The sequence below is a fragment of the Aquila chrysaetos genome, chromosome 10, assembly GCF_900496995.4.
Source record: "Aquila chrysaetos chrysaetos chromosome 10, bAquChr1.4, whole genome shotgun sequence".
Lineage (NCBI taxonomy): Eukaryota > Metazoa > Chordata > Aves > Accipitriformes > Accipitridae > Aquila > Aquila chrysaetos.
Window position 1 is genome coordinate 39,043,202 of NC_044013.1, and position 18,798 is coordinate 39,061,999.

General features: G+C 44.1%; 2 protein-coding genes and 1 long non-coding RNA gene across 4 annotated transcripts; 1 reads left to right on the plus strand and 2 right to left on the minus strand.

Moving 5' to 3' along the window:
• Positions 1 to 688: 688 nt before the first annotated feature.
• On the minus strand, positions 689 to 4,138 carry CENPV (centromere protein V). The gene is made up of 5 exons (XM_030027450.2): positions 3,865 to 4,138; positions 2,741 to 2,839; positions 1,827 to 1,896; positions 1,319 to 1,433; positions 689 to 958 (listed from the first exon to the last, which is right to left on the minus strand). Exons 1-5 carry the CDS (start codon positions 4,113 to 4,115, stop codon positions 834 to 836), a joined length of 660 nt encoding a protein of 219 aa, XP_029883310.1. The 5' UTR covers positions 4,116 to 4,138; the 3' UTR covers positions 689 to 833.
• A 1,749-nt stretch (positions 4,139 to 5,887) lies between these two features.
• LOC121233583 lies at positions 5,888 to 11,129 on the minus strand. The gene is made up of 3 exons (XR_005933333.1): positions 11,001 to 11,129; positions 6,771 to 6,830; positions 5,888 to 5,963 (listed from the first exon to the last, which is right to left on the minus strand). It is a non-coding gene; the product is annotated as an uncharacterized LOC121233583 (long non-coding RNA).
• A 126-nt stretch (positions 11,130 to 11,255) lies between these two features.
• Positions 11,256 to 13,730, plus strand: UBC (ubiquitin C). Of its 2 annotated transcripts, none has more exons than XM_030027432.2 (2): positions 11,256 to 11,290; positions 12,192 to 13,730. In XM_030027432.2, exon 2 carries the CDS (start codon positions 12,198 to 12,200, stop codon positions 13,569 to 13,571), a length of 1,374 nt encoding a protein of 457 aa, XP_029883292.1. In that variant the 5' UTR covers positions 11,256 to 11,290; positions 12,192 to 12,197; the 3' UTR covers positions 13,572 to 13,730. The 2 variants fall into 2 exon arrangements, with proteins under 2 accessions (XP_029883292.1, XP_029883291.1); XM_030027431.2 differs by having other exon boundaries at positions 11,259 to 11,485.
• Positions 13,731 to 18,798: the final 5,068 nt, after the last annotated feature.

Consider the following 18,798-nt stretch of genomic DNA (forward strand, 5'->3'; position numbering starts at 1 on the left):
GGCTTACATGTACAGGAGGCATCTTTCCTGCATCTACACAGCTAGTCATTGCATAGTTAAGATCAGAGCCCAAATTGCCAGATCCTGATCTGTTGCTGTAAGCACATCCTCCTCCTGAAGACAACAAAGAGTTCCTGGTTGTCCTGAAGTACGTGCTCATTGTTGTAAGAGTATGACAGTGTTGAACTCTGTTCCCTGGCCATGAGTCAGTGCCTAAACATATGCCTAGTCAGCCTTAAGACCATGACTAAGTCCAGGCTTAAGCAGAACAGTACTTAATCATGTGAATAACTTCAGTGGCCCCTCTCTTGCATACAGCTAAGCACCTGTGTCAGTGCTTTACTGAACCTGAGCCTAGGCTTTACTGAGCTTGAGCCTGCTAAGCTCTTTCAGATCCTCTTTAACATTAAATCCATGGTAAGTTCATTGAAGTCAATGGAGAAAAAACAGTGTAAGTTAGTATTATGTCCTAAGCAAGAGATTATCTTATATGGGACATCTTTATAAGCCAGACTTGAAACACAGGAAATATCCATGCAAGCAAAGATTAGATTATTTTTTTTTTTAATACTTTGCTCTGTTTATTGTGATTTAAACTTTAGCACAGCTAAGGGCAAAGTACCAAAATAGCAGCCCTGGGGTGGTTTATGGAACAGAGGTAGTTTGAAAACTGAAAGTCACAAATGAGTGGGACAGGCAGCGTAGAAAGATTTATTTAAGAAACAGAGAACAGATAACAATAATGTAGAGATTGATTTTGCCAACCCTCACCCAGGAAAGCCCAGACTACAGTTCCACAGCAGTGCTCCAAGTTCAGCTGCTGGAAGGTTGTGTCAGGGTTTTGACATGTCTCTGATGGTCTTATGTTCCTTCACTGCCTTCTCCCATTCCTTGCCATTGATATCCTCTGTGACAATGGTCTGCACGGTGCCATCATCCAGGCAATGGGGAGCTATTCCTGAAGAAAGACAGAGTACATAGAAACCTGCTTTTCACAGATAAAGTGTGGGAGATGCCTGCACCACTCTGTGGATGGGGCATCTCAGGGAATGGTACATGCTCAGTCCAGCTATTGCTGTAAGGGTGAGGAGCCTAGATGAGAAACCTGTCACAGGCAGAAGCCCACACATCATAGGTAAGACTGTTTCTTATGGAGGAGCTACAGGTTCAGACTGCAGTTCCAGATGTTTAGCACTTTAGGAACAAACTCTTAAGACACATGCTGCTCACTGCTGTCATGTTAGCATCCAATGGAGTCTTTATCCAAGGTTTGCTTGGTGGTAAACTTTGGTTACCACAGCTTATTCTTTCTACCTACCATAACCATCTGGATTAGAACGAGGAGTATAAAAGCTCTGTACGCCACAGGTCTTGCAGAATGTGTGCTGGGCACGATGTGTGTTGAAGGTGTATGTTGTCAAATTATCAGCACCCTAAGCAAATGAAAAGCAATGTAAGTTTTCCACATAAATAGGTGTATTACTTCCTATGGGCCTGTAGGTAAGAAATGTAAAATTTAAAATACCGCCTTCATGTCTTTACTTGAGATGCAGAGTTCTGCATTCATGCTCCTTTTCTGAACCCCTGTGCTTTGCATATACACGTGTCCATAACAGTCGAGTCTGAGAACTGCAAGAGCTCTAACATCAGCTCACTAAATAAGATGCACTAATACATCCACACCAGATGGCATAAAACTCAGCCATTTCCCCCAACCGGCCATAGACAAACTTAGGATAGAAAACTGGCTAGCACTTGCATCTTTGAGGATAACACTGAATTATACTGCTCATGTTCATGGCCATGCTCTTACATTCTTACTCTACCTTCAGCAACTTGAAACGCGACGCTGGGACAATGAAGTGTCTGTTCTGTTTCTTTGTGCAAATGCTGCAACTGTAAAAGAAAAAGCAGACCTTTCTAGAAGCAGCCAACAAGTTGTAGTACAGCAATCAGATCTAGCATGGACCTCTTGACAAGAGAAATCCCACTGACAGCTAAAATGGCTCCTGGTTAGCATCACAGAGGTAAGCAGCAAAAGTCGACTCGTGGTATCAGTAGTGTTTGGCGAAGCACACCCATGGAACAGACTGACCCTACAGAGCTACACCGACAAGGTATTCTCCTACACCAAACATTATATGCCATTTTTTCTTCACATATACAACTCTCAACAGACATAGCAAGGACAGACTCTAGCCCTGAGAAATCCATTTAATCTTTCAAACTAGACTTTGCCAGTTTTGCTAACATAAATTACCTTGCAAACAAGAAAGTAAGGTTCAGAAGTTCACCCATGAGCTAGAAGCAAACTAGTTGCAGGCAAAGGGGGATCACTGTTGAAATCAGATAGTGTTGTAGTTTGAAGCACATGTGGTCAGAGATGTAATGTTCACTTGAGAAGACCAAGTTAAAAAAGGATTGATGTGCTTTGAGCACACTGCACTTAGAGGAAACATAAAGCAGACGGCTGAACACCTGTATTCATTAGATCTCTCCTGACACTTTCTGCAGGAGCATGGGTGTGAGACCTGAAGTCCTACCCAAAGAAGCAGCACCTGAAATCAGAAGCAGCACTGCTCCCATATTGGATCAGGACATAATTAGGGGTATACCCTATGGAAACACCTCAAAGGATGTTCTGCAGTTGTGTCATCTTCTTTTAGCTCTAAGGTATTGATTGGAAAAGCATAAGAGCTTATATTCATCTATGAGAATAAGGAACAAAAAAAAAACTCACTTGCAATTAAAAACATGCAGATCTGCTGAAGCCCAGACCTCAAAGCGGATGGCTCCGCAGTGACAGCCTCCTGTGTGTTTGACCAAACCTCTGTATTCACTGGAGAGAGAAACAACAGAGAGGTTTTGTGATGATATTTTTTTTTGGCCAAGAAAACAGTAAAGCTATATACTACATTATTCAATTCTGCTTTGAGCAATTGCAGAACACCAGAATATGTATCCACTCAAATGTATTTTAATAAAATGTGCCAGAGTGAGGTAGAGAATGGCTTTTGTCCTCTGCAGGAATTGCTTTTCTGATTTAATTAAAATGGTGAAAAGGAAAGAAGAGCAACAGTTCAAGTAAAGTACACTCCGCATGCAATACAAAACATATGCTCCCCTGCCACAGTCCAGGTCAAAATGCTGACCCAGGCTACAGCATTACCTGTGCACAACAGTACATAGAAACGAGTGGTATTATCATCACAAGACAACCCTCTGGGAACTGAATTTTCCCACAATTTTTGCACAACTGCTCCAGCACTACTAATATTCCTCCATTTAAAAGCTGGGAAAAGCAGCGACAAGTGGATTCTACGCAATGGTTGAAATTCATTTTATTTTGTATTGTAATTGCAGAGGAACTTCACGATCAAGGAATTTCTGAGCTTGTGCTTCTCCCTCTCCCCTAGGACGCCTCCATAGCAACTGGGCAGAATCACCATGCTAGGTCAAACGCAAAATGCAAAGGAAAAAAGCTTTTAATTTCAGATTTTCACTCCCACGGACAGTTACTGATTACAGCCCGGTGATGATGTGCTGTGCTCTGGAAAGAGCGAGCACAGGAAATGGGTGGAGATTTAGAAGCTGAGCCTCACTGATCCCGCACGATGCCCCCAAGGGCATTTTTGATGGGAGAGCCCTAAACCACAGGAAGCTTTAGCATAAAAAGCCACTTTCTCCGTGGTGCGTGTGGGGGACACCCTCCCCCCTCGCCCTTCTCTGCAGCTTTCCAGAAGCCCGTGTTTACTGCTGTGCAAATGCTGCCAAGAAGACGATGATCTAACGGGGGAAGGAGCCGCCGGGCAGGGTGGCTCAGCCTGGAAACTGCGGGAAGAGCCGCCCCGGCCCCGTACTCACTAGGCGTCCAGCAGCAGCCGCGCCGCCTCCTCGCAGCTCAGCCGGTGCCGCTCCTGGAAGGCGGCCCAGCGCCTGCTCTGCGCCCCCAGATTGAAGGTGCCGGGGCCGGGGGGCTCTGCCTGCGCCCCCGGCCCGGCCGGGGAGCCGTCCGCCTTCTTCCCTCGCCCCCGGCGGCTCCCGCCCGCGGGGGAACTGGCGGCCGCGCTGCCCCGCCGGGACCGCCGCGCACTGCCCGCCGTGGCTCGCCCCATGCGCTACCGAGCGTTGTTGCGCCGCGCCCGCCAGGGGGCGCCGCAGTGTCGCGGCGCCGCGCAGCGGGAGCGGGGGGGGGGCCCGGCCCGGGTCTCTCTGTTAACAGCGGGGCCGCGGAGAGGGCTCCGCTGTCGGCATCGACCCCGTCTGCCAGCTGTAACGGGGGACGGCTGGGGGGGTGGAGGGGAGGTGGGCATCGTGAGCGAACAAAACTGGAAATCACGGAAAACTCGGCCGACGCTGTTAGCCGGTTTGCCCCAAAGGAAAGCAGGCTCGCCTCGTCCTTGTAAAACCCCTCGTAATGCCAGTTATCCACAAGCATTAGCATGAAGTTTTTCCTTTAATTATAAACATATGATGCCTCACGTATTCAAGAACGTCAAGGTGCTTTGCAGACCAGAGGTGCTATTAAAAGCATGTTGTTTCTCATCTCTGCTATGCACCCACCCTCATTGAGAAACAAGACTGCTGTTTAACAATACTGCAGCATATCACGATGCAACTTTTGGAAGTGTATTTAGTCCTTCCTGAGGTTTGAAATAATTATGGCAGCCTTGCAGAGAAAGGGGTTCTAACACGATTCCCACTAGACAACTTCTCACAAATTCTGTCACCAAAGTCTTAAAAAGGAAAACGATCAAGATAGTACATAGCTTTAAAAAAAAAAAAGCTTAGGAAAATGTGAAAGCACCCCTCTAGTGGTAAATATCTTAGAAAAGGTTGTTCCTGAACATCTGAAAGACAATGCTGTTTCTCAAGTAAAACTATTCAATGCAGGGGACAAGTACAAAACTTGTAGGTGTCCAACTCACATTTGGCTGGGGGGGGGGGGGTGGGGGCTGGCACAGAAATCAGTCCAAGCACAAATCTTTGTGCCCAGTGTTGCAGGACTGGAAATTTATTTTGTTTGAGTTATAATCAAGAATTTGTATTTTCAACAGGACTTAATGTCTTGCTCCTCTCAAGAAGGGGAACAGGGAAAGATGTAAACAAGTGAGCTGACAGTCTGTTGTGGGGTAGAAGCACCAAAGGGTCATGTCTCAGCCAGGAATACAGCAAAGCAACTGGACAATGATGAAATAGCTATCAGCACTCTCTGGTCTGGAAAACAGCTTTAAAAACATGCGACTACAGTGTGTAGGCTGCCTCCTGAGATGGCACATACCAGGACTCGCATAACAATCCTGTGGCTCAGCACCTCTCTTCTCTGATGATAGGAAAGGGCACTGAGTTACAATTTCCTGTTATTCCTCATGTGAACCTCTGTACTGGTTACTCATCCTAATGGAACCATTTTAATACACCATACGTATGTGACAAATTCTGGCCCATGCCAGCATGTTCCTCTGTCGCTCCTGATCTGAGCCACTCCCAGACCTTTAGTCACACTAGATTTCATGTTACTCACCTTATATTTTGGGAGGAAAAGTCACTGAAGTGAAACTGGAGACCAGGAACTGAAACTGAGCCTATGCAGTTTGCAGCATGGTTTAATTTGCCTTCAGTGTTGGGTACGGCCAGCAGCATTTGCAGGTTTCAGCCTACATGGTCTGTCCTTTTCTAAAAACAGTTAACTGCACTAAACTGAAAGCCAGAACATATTTTAGGAGCTTGTTAGCGATCAGTTCACACAAATGACCTCCACTCTGCAAGACAGGAGACACTAGCACTTGTAGACTCTGAAAAAGCAGTTCCAGTGAGAAAACTGCAGTGGCTATCCAGTCCATGTAATATCTGCAGATCTATCACTCTCTGTGCCCCTCCACAATTAGTTCAGCATATTTTAAATGTAGAAAGCATTTTGAGAAGTTAAAGTCTGTTGCCCTATGACGCTTCAGGATAAAGAACTGGAAGACAAAAATGGAAGAACAAACTGCAGTTTTGTTTCAGAAAGCTATAGTAAAGCAATTCTTCCTCTTTCATTTGTTTTGTATTTTATTACAAAGGACTCTTAAAGCTCAAAACTGTGTCTCATATAAATAATCAATTCAAGAGCTTTATAGTGGATCTCTGGCTGATTATAAATTTCACTGCTATTCTGGTTTGCAAGCTCTAAATTTCAGTGGTTGCATACTGTATTGTCAGTGTACCTGGGCGGCAGGTGTTTCCCAGTGCCCAAAGAGTTAACAGCTTTTCTTTCACTGGTAGGTTACTTCCAAATCTGATGCAATGTTTGGCAAACTTTAGTAGAAGCCAATAGCCTGATGAAGAATGCTTTTGCTCTTAAGCTTCTGAGACAAAATGGAGAAGGAAGAATTACTCAGAAAGATGATGGGATGGACAAGAGGAAAAGTCCAGTAAATCACTGTTTGTTCTCTTTAGGTGTCTTGTGATATTCGAAGTTCAACAGCTGACGTGTTTTAATGTTAAAGTACAAAGATGTTTTTCTGTGCCATCTCAGCTCTGCTTGTATAACAGTGACTCAGCTCTGCAGACCTGGGTTGCAGCCTGCATTGAGATTCTGTCTGCAAGGGTATTTTCATCACAAAAGCAACACTGAAACTGTTTGTGGGTTAAAGAGAATCAGGAACTGTGGATGCTTTTCGTCTAATAAGCAGTGTATAGCTAACACCATACTTAAAAGAACTGAGGTAGTTAAAACTACATAGTTTGTGCAGGGGAGAAAAATGTCAGGGCTTGGATTTTAGTCTTACTATTGCAGAGGGGGAAGCATTCTGGACATTCTCCTTGCCATCAAGGGATCCAAGCTGGATCTGAAAACAAAATACAGGAGGTATCACCTCTGGGCCAATGGATGAAGGCTGTTCAGAATGGCCTTGACAGTGTTTGTTTTGTTCACTGTTAAAGAGGTTCTATTGAAACATATTAATAATGATTAACAGTGTTTTAGGACTTATTTCTTCTTTCTGTTTTTCAAGGTGCTTCTTTGCTATCTAGCTGGAAAACCTCACCCCAGAAGCCACATGCTAAATCAGCTCAGACGCAGCAGAGAGAACGTGAACAAAGAGAGCTCCTTCACTGCAGTGCAGCTTGGAGCAGATCCAAAAGACTCACACGCAGGAGGCAGACTGAAAAGATGCAGACAAGTAATTTTTAGAATAGACCTAGTTATTAATTGTTGCTTTCGCTGGTATAACATGCAGACACAAACCTGTGATTTTAGGCTGATGGTGTCTTTATAAAACACCCTTTAGAAGTCTCCTTACATCAGAAGCCTAGTGAATTGCCACATGTTCCTCTGGGTCATTTAGACCTACAGAGAAAGACATGCCCAAGCTTGTTTATTGTGGCAGCACAGATCTTAAAGCTGTATCCCATGTGTCCTGCGAAGTCAAAATATGCTTTTTGACAAACAAAACAGGGAGACAGAGGAGTATTGCTCATTTTCCTCTTTTTACTACAAATCTGGATATCTATTTGTTTTTCTTAAGCTTTCAGCTCCTGAAGTTGGCAGCCTATTAAAAACTTTTTTTATTTAAGGTATTTTTAGTGTAAGGCTTAAAAAACAAAACCCAGATAGTTGTCTTTTTTTGGTAATCTCATAATATTACAGTCAATCTCACAGTACTTTGAATTGTGGCTATTTTTGTAACCCTTGAGCTTGGCAGTACAAGGACAAGCAGTAACATGCCACAGCTCTATTTGTCTTGTGGCTGGAACTTCAGCAAAGACTGGGCCTTATTGCAGTGTTACAGGTTTGGGGAGAAAATATTTATCTCCACAACTGTAAACGGGTAAATATAATTATCTTGTGTCATACACAGTGAGAGAGACCTGAGGTAGGTATGAGTGATATTATGAGATAGGAATATACATTGTTTTTTCCCTGTGGCAAGTAGCCCTATTTTTATCTGAACAAAGGAACAGTACTGAACTTGCTACACATACTCAGATCGCCTGACTGGCTGGCTGTCCCAGGTTAAACCCTTGTAACTAAAGATAAACAGATTGCTTCATTTGACATTCCTTATGTAGAAATGATATGCTGTTGCTAGGCCATTAGTGTACATAAAAAACAGACTCGGCTTCTGTTCTTGAATGTACAGATTCGTTGGAAACATTTCTTTGACCCCAGATTCTTCTCTTCTGAAAGTAGGTTGCCTTGTACTACTGCCCAATGACCTACTTTTGAAACCACTTGGAAAGAAGTAGTGTTCCCAACTGCAGGCCCCATGCCCTGGCAAAGGCTGGAACTACCTGTGCAGTCAGGCCAGTCACAAGACATAGATTTCTTTTTTCAGCTTTGCATTTATTTATATACAGTTCACAGTCAGCTGCTTGATGATTCTTATTCACCAAGAGCTGCTAGAGGAAGAGTGGCATATCAGTTAAATACATATGCTTTGTACAACCACAACAGTTACCACACCATTTAAGAATAAACAGATCTCCTTTGTCTGTATCAAATTCAGGTAGTAAAATATTTTCTAAAGAAATTTCTGCGGTAAAGCTGAAATTCAGGAAAATGAAGTCACAAGGCCATCACTCCGGCTTGGGAGATTGTTCTGTACACATAATGTTTGAAAATGAGGCAGAATCTGGCCTGCAATACATAAACACTGCATTCTGACTTTAAAAAGAAGTCCCTTTCAACTTGATAATCATTATCATTGAGGTAATATAAAGAATCTATGCAGATATGAAGCACGTAACATTCAGGGCATGAGTTTACTACATGGAAAAAGCCAAGGGACAGGAAAAGAGGTACTTAAGCTCTCTGTATTCAGCCCACCCCCCCCAAAACGAAAGAGGTAGGCTCTGTACAGGCATGTAGATGGCTATCGCAGATTAATAGTTAGGAGAATTGAATGAATCCAGTCAGTGGAGGCTAAAATGCTAATGGTGGCCTGTGTAGAGTACCTTGCCTGCAGGCTATGTAGATTAGTTTAATTCTGCTAGGCCCTGGAGTTGTGTGCACAAAGCCTGACTCTTTTGTTTCTCTCTTTTGACAGAGGGATAACTGAGGAAAATAATGAGGCTTTTTGCATGGAATTGATGAATTTAATCCATAACTGTTTTTAAAATAGAGTCTGCATTCCGTGTCAGCATGTTGCTGCCTGCAGTTGCTTTGGGTAACGTCATTTCCCTGAAGAATCAAATTTTCAGGAGCCATTATTAACAAGGTATTTAAAGAACTACCCATGGTAGACCCATCTTATTGGGATTTTATGCTGATCTGTTGATTTGAATACTTACAACAGAAACTGAACAACAATAGTGAAAGCAGATTAGTCATAGGATTTAGCCATACTTCAAAAAAAACAAGGGAGGGCTCCTGTGTTTTCTGGTTTACCCAGAAAGGAAAAAAATGACAGAAATTTTTCCTTCTACATCTAGAGGGACATTAAAAAACAAAGACATGCACACTAAAATCCTTAATACACGTCTGATGTGCTCAAACACAGGCTAGTCTTTAGATTAGCCTGTGGTTAATCTCCAGCTTAACAGATGGAGCCTTTCACATTTCTAAGTATTAGTTACTTGTGGCCTTCCTCTCAGGGCTCCATGGTATTGTTTGGCTGAGGGACACGGTTCCTGGAGCAGTGCCTGGGATATACAGCTTACACAGGCCAGCCTTGGAGGAAACATTTAGTCACCCTGGCACCATGCAAACAAAACGAACCTATTGGAAACACCGAGCAAAACTGGCCACATAAAGAAAACAAATGTGATATTGCCTACATCTGCCTTTTGTTGTAAATTCACGTAGCTAAATAATATTTCCAAGGTTGGTTATTGCCATGGAGCTGTCTCTGAACTTTCCAGTTACCATTTTGCTCTCTTCCTGTTTCTACACTGTGAATAATTATCGTTGGGACGATTTATTTCCTTTTTACTGTAAACCAGGAGGTGCTAGCAGACACAAGCCCTGTTAGGTGAAAGGAACGCAAAAGGGTTTTGTTGTTGTTGTGGTTTTTTGGTGGTTTTCTGTTTTTGTGTTTTGTGTTTTTTTTTAAAAAAGGGAAATAGAGTAGCTCTGTACTGAATCTTACCATTCACATATGTGGTCATGCTTTGTGAGTGGAGGCTGTAACAGCAAGTTTATCTGTCTTCACTGAAGGAGCTAGTAGCAGGTAGAAACACTGCCACATAAAAACCTTTTTGGATTTTGTGTACTCCAGATATAATATGATATGAGTTCAGAGTCAGTCTGAAAGGTATAATGAAGCTTAATTAACACAAAGCACATTTCCACATCAGTTCACGGAAGGAAGTTGCTCCATAATCTCATCAAAGCTTTCTGTTCTGAAGGCAAGTAAACAGCCATTTGAATTTCAAATGTCAGCATTTCATCAAAGGGCTTGTTTTGCAACAAAGGGCTTGTTTTGCAACCTCACATTAAAGAATTGTCAGCTGGCTGAAATTGGCTCAAAGGGCTGCTCAGGAAATGGGCCGCATGACAAGGGGCACGCTCACAAGTAGCGAGCATGACGCGCCAGGAGTCACCAACCCTTACCTAATACCTAAATAACATCTTTCTTCCAGCTTTGCTAACTCACTTCTGCTCTTCCTGGCTTTTCCTCACAGCCACATATGACAGGACCAGTCCTACAGACTACTCCAGGCCCTGCCATAAATGCTCCATGCCACCCCGGGGAAGGGGGTCAGTCAGATGCACTGGTAGCTCTGTGGGTCAACAAAAAGCTGGCACCGAGGGTAACCCCTCTTTCTCCAGGCCACTTCTCCCCCAGTCCGTGCCAGGCTCCTCCCTAAGCCTTGCCTGGGGCTGAGACAGGGGCTAAAAGAAGCGCCCCAGTGCCAGCCCATCCCTGACGGGAGGGCTCCGGCCGCTTCCCCCTCAGCACCCCCCTCCCGCTCTCGCCCCGCCGGCCAGCGCCGCAGCGCTAACCCGCATGCGCACAACCCCCTCCCCGCCGAAATCTGCCTCCGCAAGGCGGCTCCCCCCTAGCAACAGCGCTGACCTCACCGCGCACCAATCAGCGCTAAGCAGCACCCGAATCTTCCAGAGCTTTCCTCACAGCCGCCCCCCCTCGCCCTTCTCTAGCTTCCCCCCGCATCAACCAATCAACACCCACTCTTCTTACTGCGGCACCAATCAATGTCCAACTTCCCGTTCTAGCTACTAGCCGCTTCACCGCGGCTCCGGATCCATCCGCACCCTCAGAAATTTCTGGATTTTTAAGGGTCTGAGGTCCCACACTAAGACTGCAGGACCCTTTTCCCCCTGGAACAGAGATCGGAGAGGAGAAAGGCGAGTATTTTTCATAACACTGGTTTTTTTACTTGGGACTACTTTGGGAGGCGGATGGACATCTTAGTTTACGAGGGCGGGGCTTGTCTGGCAGGAACCACATAAATGCTGGTGGGACTGCGTCACGCAGTAGAGTACAGCTGCGGCGGGACAGAGCGTTCGTTTTTTTGGTGTGCAGCGTTCAGGGCCGGAGACGTGAGTTGACTGGGGGGAGAGTTTGTGGGGTTGGAAAGGGAAAAACAGGGTGATTTTTCTACGTGGGGAGATATAAGGCAGGGGTGGGTGCTTGTCGGGCAGTATTTTTATGTTTGGGGTGGGGGAATTGCGCGGAGTCTCGTTTTACTCTGAACTGTGTCGCTGAGAACTGGGGTGGGGTAAGATGGGAAAAAAAAAAAAACCAACAAGTAAAACTATTATCTTAGGAGAAGGAGGTAGCGTTAGGGTGAAAATGGCGGAGGCTGTGTTTGTCTTGCCCGGAAGCAGGTTGCTGAGTCACTGCCCGGGGGGAGCAGCACGGTGTGCTGTTGTCGCAGTTCGCCACCGGGAGGTTCCGCAGCAGCTGTGCGGGAGGCTGCAGCAGTGTGTCCCACTGCCGCATTGCTGCAGTGGGGATTGGGGGGGGGGGGGGGCAAGGGAGGGTCTAGGAGCCGACTGGTGAGAAGCAATGTAAGGAATCTATTACAGGAACGTAGCATACCGAGGTTCCAAAAGAGGTTTAGTTAGTCAAGAACAAAAAGTTGGGGAATGGTTGTAGAAAATGTTAATTTAAAAAAACACTAAGTAAAAATCTTAACTGGTATTTATACAGTGTGAAATAGCAGTAGTAATCCATTTATTTAGAAATTGTTAAAGACTGTACTTCACTGAGTAGCTAAAGCTGAAACTTTCATATGTTTTGCAGTTCAAAATGCAGATCTTTGTGAAGACCCTGACTGGCAAGACCATCACCCTTGAGGTTGAACCCAGTGACACCATTGAGAATGTCAAGGCCAAGATCCAGGACAAGGAAGGCATTCCCCCTGATCAGCAGAGGCTGATCTTTGCTGGCAAGCAGCTGGAAGATGGACGCACCCTGTCCGACTACAACATCCAGAAGGAATCCACTCTCCATCTTGTGTTGCGCCTGAGGGGTGGCATGCAGATCTTTGTGAAGACCCTGACTGGCAAGACCATCACCCTTGAGGTTGAACCCAGTGACACCATTGAGAATGTGAAGGCCAAGATCCAGGACAAGGAAGGCATTCCCCCTGATCAGCAGAGGCTGATCTTTGCTGGCAAGCAGCTGGAAGACGGACGCACCCTGTCCGACTACAACATCCAGAAGGAATCCACCCTGCATCTTGTGCTGCGCCTGAGGGGTGGCATGCAGATCTTTGTGAAGACCCTGACTGGCAAGACCATCACCCTTGAGGTTGAGCCTAGTGACACCATTGAGAATGTGAAGGCCAAGATCCAGGATAAGGAAGGCATTCCCCCCGATCAGCAGAGGCTGATCTTTGCTGGCAAGCAGCTGGAAGACGGACGCACCCTGTCCGACTACAACATCCAGAAGGAATCCACCCTGCATCTTGTGCTGCGCCTGAGGGGTGGCATGCAGATCTTTGTGAAGACCCTGACTGGCAAGACCATCACCCTTGAGGTTGAGCCTAGTGACACCATTGAGAATGTGAAGGCCAAGATCCAGGACAAGGAAGGCATTCCCCCCGATCAGCAGAGGCTGATCTTTGCTGGCAAGCAGCTGGAAGATGGTCGCACCCTGTCCGACTACAACATCCAGAAGGAATCCACCCTGCATCTTGTGCTGCGCCTGAGGGGTGGCATGCAGATCTTTGTGAAGACCCTGACTGGCAAGACCATCACCCTTGAGGTTGAACCCAGTGACACCATTGAGAATGTGAAGGCCAAGATCCAGGACAAGGAAGGCATTCCCCCCGATCAGCAGAGGCTGATCTTTGCTGGCAAGCAGCTGGAAGATGGACGCACCTTGTCCGACTACAACATCCAGAAGGAATCCACTCTCCATCTTGTGCTGCGCCTGAGGGGTGGCATGCAGATCTTTGTGAAGACCCTGACTGGCAAGACCATCACCCTTGAGGTTGAACCCAGTGACACCATTGAGAATGTGAAGGCCAAGATCCAGGACAAGGAAGGCATTCCCCCTGATCAGCAGAGGCTGATCTTTGCTGGCAAGCAGCTGGAAGATGGTCGCACCCTGTCCGACTACAACATCCAGAAGGAATCCACCCTGCATCTTGTGCTGCGCCTGAGGGGTGGCTGTTAAGTTATTGTGCATCTTGCTTGACAAGATTGCCAATAGCACTTGTGTTTGCACTGTAGTTTAATGTCTTAATATTAAGTTAAATGCAAGGTTAATGCAAGCTTAAGTAACTGCTGAACAACTGTCTGTTGAAATGCTAATAAAGTTTTCTGTTGCACATTACAACTTCTGGTCTGTCTTGGTTCAGTCAAGTAAAACTGGTGTATTTAAGTGACGTGTTTACTTTGGCTTTCTTCCATGGCTGTTTAAGCCTCTTTGCGTGTGTAATGAGGACCTTGTGGATGAAACATACCTGGATTAAAGTCTTAAATTAAGCACTAATACCATGTTACTTCTTCCTGGAGTTTAAGATGGCTCTATTTCTAGGAAGGATAATATGTTCTGTTAAAGACCCCAGAAAGCCACAAACCAAATAAAGGGAAAGGAGGTATGATGGTCAATACAGTGGGGTGGGTTTTGCAGCAATGTGTGAACTTGCAGTGTGTTTAAATTAACTACTAATCCTGAGATGAGTGTAAACAGTTTCATTGCTTGATGCTGTGAAGTGATTGGAGCCTCAGTATGCTGGGGGGGGGGGGCTATGTAAGCAAACATGAGTAGTTCTGTATTTTTCTAAGTGGAAAAAAATGAACACATGATCTGGGGAAGGAGTAATTGCAGTGAGAGTTGCTGCTGGTGCAGGGGTGGGCATGTGGGAAGGCTGCCTTGATACATTTGCTCTAGTGAAAACTGCATTAAATACTAAATTGCAATACATGACTGAGCAGTATAGCAACTTCCTGGTTTGATTTAAGTAAAGGTTATTTGCATAATCATTTAATGCTGAAAGCTAGGGAGTTGCCACTAAAGTCTGGGTTGTCTCTTTTTAATAGAGTGGATTAAGGGAATTGCACAAACAGGTGGGGTTAGAATGGTTTAGTTCAACTGTGTAGTGGTGGGTCTTAAAAGGTGGAAGTTATCATCCATGTGCCCTTTCACAGAAACTTGACTGGGTAGTAAGGATTGTGGCTGTCAATGTCTTGAATTTTGACAGCAGCTTAACTTAAAATGGGAGTCTTTGCATCAGTGTTTCTGTGCTGGTGCAGTTCACTTTTTACTGATAACCTTGTATTATGCACCATCTTGGTTGACTTTTTTAATTTTTGTCCATTGTAGTGTTGCTGCGAAAGTTTGTTCCTCCTGAATTTGAGCTTTCAATTTAACATTATTAACATGAGTGTCTGTGGTAAGTAATGCACTTGTACTACCAGTGCATTCTTAGCATGGATACAGTCGTGGCCAGCAAGCGACACTACTGTTTTCATAGAAAACTGCACATTGTAACTAAGTTCTATGTGGTTTTGATGGTGATAACCATGATAGGTTGGTTATTTTTTCAGCAGCAGGGCTTGCTTCCCTGTCTACGTGTCTGTGCTAGCAGAAATGTAATGTTCTGTAAACAATTGCTGTTTCTCCTGTAAGAGATACTTAGATTACTTGAGTTTTCCTGCAATTGCTTCTTTTGCCTTTCCTTGATTTTACACTTTTTGCAGTTCAGCCACTTAGCCAGGTCTTGCTTTTTCCAGTTTAGCCCCCTAGGCAGGTTGCCCAGAGAGGTTGTGGAGACTCCTTCCTTGGAGATACTCAGAACCCTTCTGGACATGGTTCTGGGCAGCCAGCTCCAGGTGTCCCTGGTCAAGTAGGGGGACAGGACAAGATGACCTCCAGAAGTCCCTTCCAACCCCAACCATTCCCTGATTCTGTCACTTCTGACTGTCTAACAGCCCCACTTTCTGTTCAGTACTGTATAAACTCCCTGAGCAATTTATAGTCCAGAGAGATAGGGCACCGGCTTCCCAGTGCACGCTCACTCTAGCTTTATTCCACCTGAGCCAAACCTATATTGAACCATGGCCTCTGCTGGTACTTCTGGTGTTCCTGTTTGTGGATGGTCCATAAGCGGAGCTATGCGTGGAGTCTGCTTCGGTTTGGTGTTGCACCTGAGGTAATCATAAGCAGTGGGAAGAGGGGAAAATGTTCAGGCATTTTGTGATTGTGGGGAATGGCTCCAGCCTGGTTTAGGCAGCCTTGGCTGATCGTGTGAAACTGAATGTGTCCGTGTGTTGTTTTCCCCAGCCCTGTAGGAAGATTTCCTTAGGTGAGGCTTGTGCTGAAAGTTAATTAGCTCTGCATTTGTCTTAGTAGAAATGGCAGAGAACAGCACATCCTTAAAGACAAAGTACAAGGAGTGAAATCTGCAGCACTTACCTGGGTGATGTGCGGAGCTGGATTTTGGGATGGCTTGTGGTGAGGATGCAGGGGCACTTGTGCTGGACTTGAGCTTCTCTTGGAGCTGTGTTATCGAGGCTTGTGATCCCCCAGCTAATGGAGGGATAGCAGTCACTAGCTGGGGGAGATGACTGCAAGGGATTTCTTCATTAACAAAGAAAAATCTTTGCAATTTATCTTACATGATGTGAATTAGGGAAAAATTCGCTGTATATAAATTACAAGGAAATGTAAATATGAATTTGCATAACATGCATTGGTTACACTGAAGAAGTTCTGGACAAAAGACAAAGTAAGAGATATCAGGCAATATGAGTGATTGATGTTAAGATACAACATTCGGGTTTTTTACAATGTGGTGGTACCTCAATTCAGTCTGCTTAGAGCCAACTATTCATAACTAAAATAAGAATTTAATAGGCTTCAGCCAGAATCTGTGTGCTATTAAAATAGAATAATCCTAATGCTCACATATTGACAACAAGATACTGATAATGTCTTTTAATCCTGCTGAAAGCTGAGCTTTGTGACTGGCCTTTGGCTTTGGGTTTGGGGTTTTTTTATAGCTTCAGTTAATTTCTAGTCTGTTCTCTCTTAAAAAAAAAAATTCCAAGATTTCAGGGGGTTTGTCTTCTGTGCTTTTAAAAAAACAGTTCTGTTTTAAGAAGGCAAATGAGATAACCCTGTTACACTGGGTTTTGGATATGCTTAGTATTTTGCTCTGTTACAAACTGCCCCAAAACATAATCATACAGGGAAAGTGAGGGTTAAGGCAGATAAACATTGGGACTACCTCACTATTTTTGCAGTCTTGTCTGCAGTTCCAAAGGCATTGTGTAGTAGCTGCATTCAAAGATCTTTGGCTGCACAATTTTATATTTATGGAACATTGCCACATCATAAAAAACAGCCTTATTTGGAACTTGTGTTTTTAAATTAGATAAGTTTCTGTTAACTATTTTGATACAAAGAGTAAGTGAATGGCTGTAATTCTCACAAGTATGTGCTTGCAACTTTTTTGCTATTTTTGAAGAATTTCCTATCGAGGCTGTTTTCAAAAGTAGTAGGAATTCAGGTTTACTTCGTGGCCACTGGATGTCACTGTTTCTCCACAAAAGTGTTTTGTAACATTACCGTTGGTTTCGTATTTTGCTGCTGTTTGATTGTCAGCGGAGCATTCCTTCAGGCTGTAATCCTAAAGAAAGGGATACATCAAGTAGAAAGATACTTCCATTTAAGGAATAAAAGTGAATGGTTCCTTCAAAGGCCTGAGAAATATGTAGATAAGAGCCTTTAAATATTGTGATGTGAGACTAGTAGTTACAGAAACAGTGTCATGTAAATTAATTGAGTCCCCAGGGCTATCAGACAAGTTCTGACAAAGAATTATATTTAAGAATATTTGTATTTTAGATTGAGCACTGGCTGGTGTCTTGAGAGGTATAGGATTCCGTCTGTGTAACTGTAATAAATGAGGCTGCTAAAATTCATTCCTTCAGTGTGCGTTTTACATAACAGTTACATGAAAACAAAAATCTGGCCTTGCAAAAATACTTGATATATTCCCAAGTGTGAAAGTACACCTTTAAAAGAAACAGTTTTTTCTAACCATGTGGCTTTCGTGAGGTTTGAATGAAGTGCTGGCCTACTTGTTTTGGAGAGAATTTTAATGGTCCACCCTTGCATGCTGTTATTACAGGCTTCCCTCCTCCCGTGAAGATGATTTTGAGCTGCTACTCCTTATGGTGGCTACAGATCAGTGCTGTAATTAAATTACAAACACATGTAAGTGATCTTCGATTTACAGCATACAGAAAATGTGATATTAATCATAAGGCTGTTATGTTTTTCGGTATTGAACAGAGAATACGTATTTTAGGAAATGTGCTTGTTTCCATCTTTTCAGAACACAATCTTCCTCATGCTTCCTTTTGCATTCTATTTAAGCAGGTTCTGGTCATTGCTTTTTCTGCCATGAATTACTGTATTTCTTAATATATAATCTATAATTATATCATAATTATGAATATATTTAGTCATAATTATGAGCATATTTAATAATATTATTAAATGCAAATTATTGATTTAGAATTTCACTTAGTAGTTAAGAGTGAAGAGAGAAGAGTTTGTCTTCTCTTTTCCCAGATTTAAGGTTTCCACAGAATGTGTGTCTCCTGTCAGGAGAAACTTTGTGCCATCAGACACATTTTCACAAGTAAAATAAGTACTGAGCAATTGCAAGTTTTCTTCTCGTTACCCCAAATAAAAGCCTCAAAAGGCAAGAGGATGACATGTTGCTTTTGAAAATTCGGGTTGGCAGATAGGTGACATTAAATTGCTTCTTTTATTCTCCCTGCATGCTGCTTTGGATGGCTTCCTCCTGAGTCCTAACAGCTATCAGGATTTTAAATTTTGGTGGCAAGATGCTTGTTAAGCATCATAACCAGTTCAGCTAGCTAGTGCACAGCAGTGACGTAATCCCATTACTGACCTCGGAACGCTGTCACCGGCAAGTGCACATTTGGGCAGATCTTGTATTCTTTTTCTGCCTTGCTTCTCCCTTCTCTGAAATGGAAGTGCAAGTGTTTACCCTAGTGTACTCTCTGAGAAAGCATGTGCGCATGTGTGTGTGTGTGCATACCAGTGTTTCTGTGTTCCCCTGGCAGCTCCATGTTTGTTTGCTGTGGTGACCTCTCAGCTGGCAGCGATTCCTTTCCCAGCAAGCTGCACATTCTCCTTCCTCTGGGTAAGCTATTAAAACCAGATGTGCAGGAAGGACTCTGTTATGATGCACTTTTGTGGGCTGATTTCATTCCTTGGCTGGAATGGTGGCCTGACTCCCATGAAAGCTGGGGGAAAAGCCCAAGAAGATTTAAACCTGTAAGTCTGAGCTAAACTCCTGGGCCTGAATCTATGTCTGTTGATATCACAGTTAATTAAGTGTAGCACGATTAAAGCAAAC

Excerpts from the sequence above, each read along its gene's own strand:
- UBC (XM_030027431.2), top strand. The coding sequence starts at position 11,396 with ATGCTGGTGGGACTGCGTCACGCAGTAGAGTACAGCTGCGGCGGGACA. Across the intron at positions 11,486-12,191 it reads CAGCGTTCAGGGCCGGAGAC|TTCAAAATGCAGATCTTTGT; the intron begins GTGAGTTGACTG and ends TATGTTTTGCAG.
- CENPV (XM_030027450.2), bottom strand. The coding sequence starts at position 4,115 with ATGGGGCGAGCCACGGCGGGCAGTGCGCGGCGGTCCCGGCGGGGCAGC. Across the intron at positions 1,897-2,740 it reads CTGCATGTTTTTAATTGCAA|TTGCAGCATTTGCACAAAGA; the intron begins GTGAGTTTTTTT and ends TTTCTTTTACAG. Across the intron at positions 1,434-1,826 it reads CGCGTTTCAAGTTGCTGAAG|GGTGCTGATAATTTGACAAC; the intron begins GTAGAGTAAGAA and ends TCATTTGCTTAG.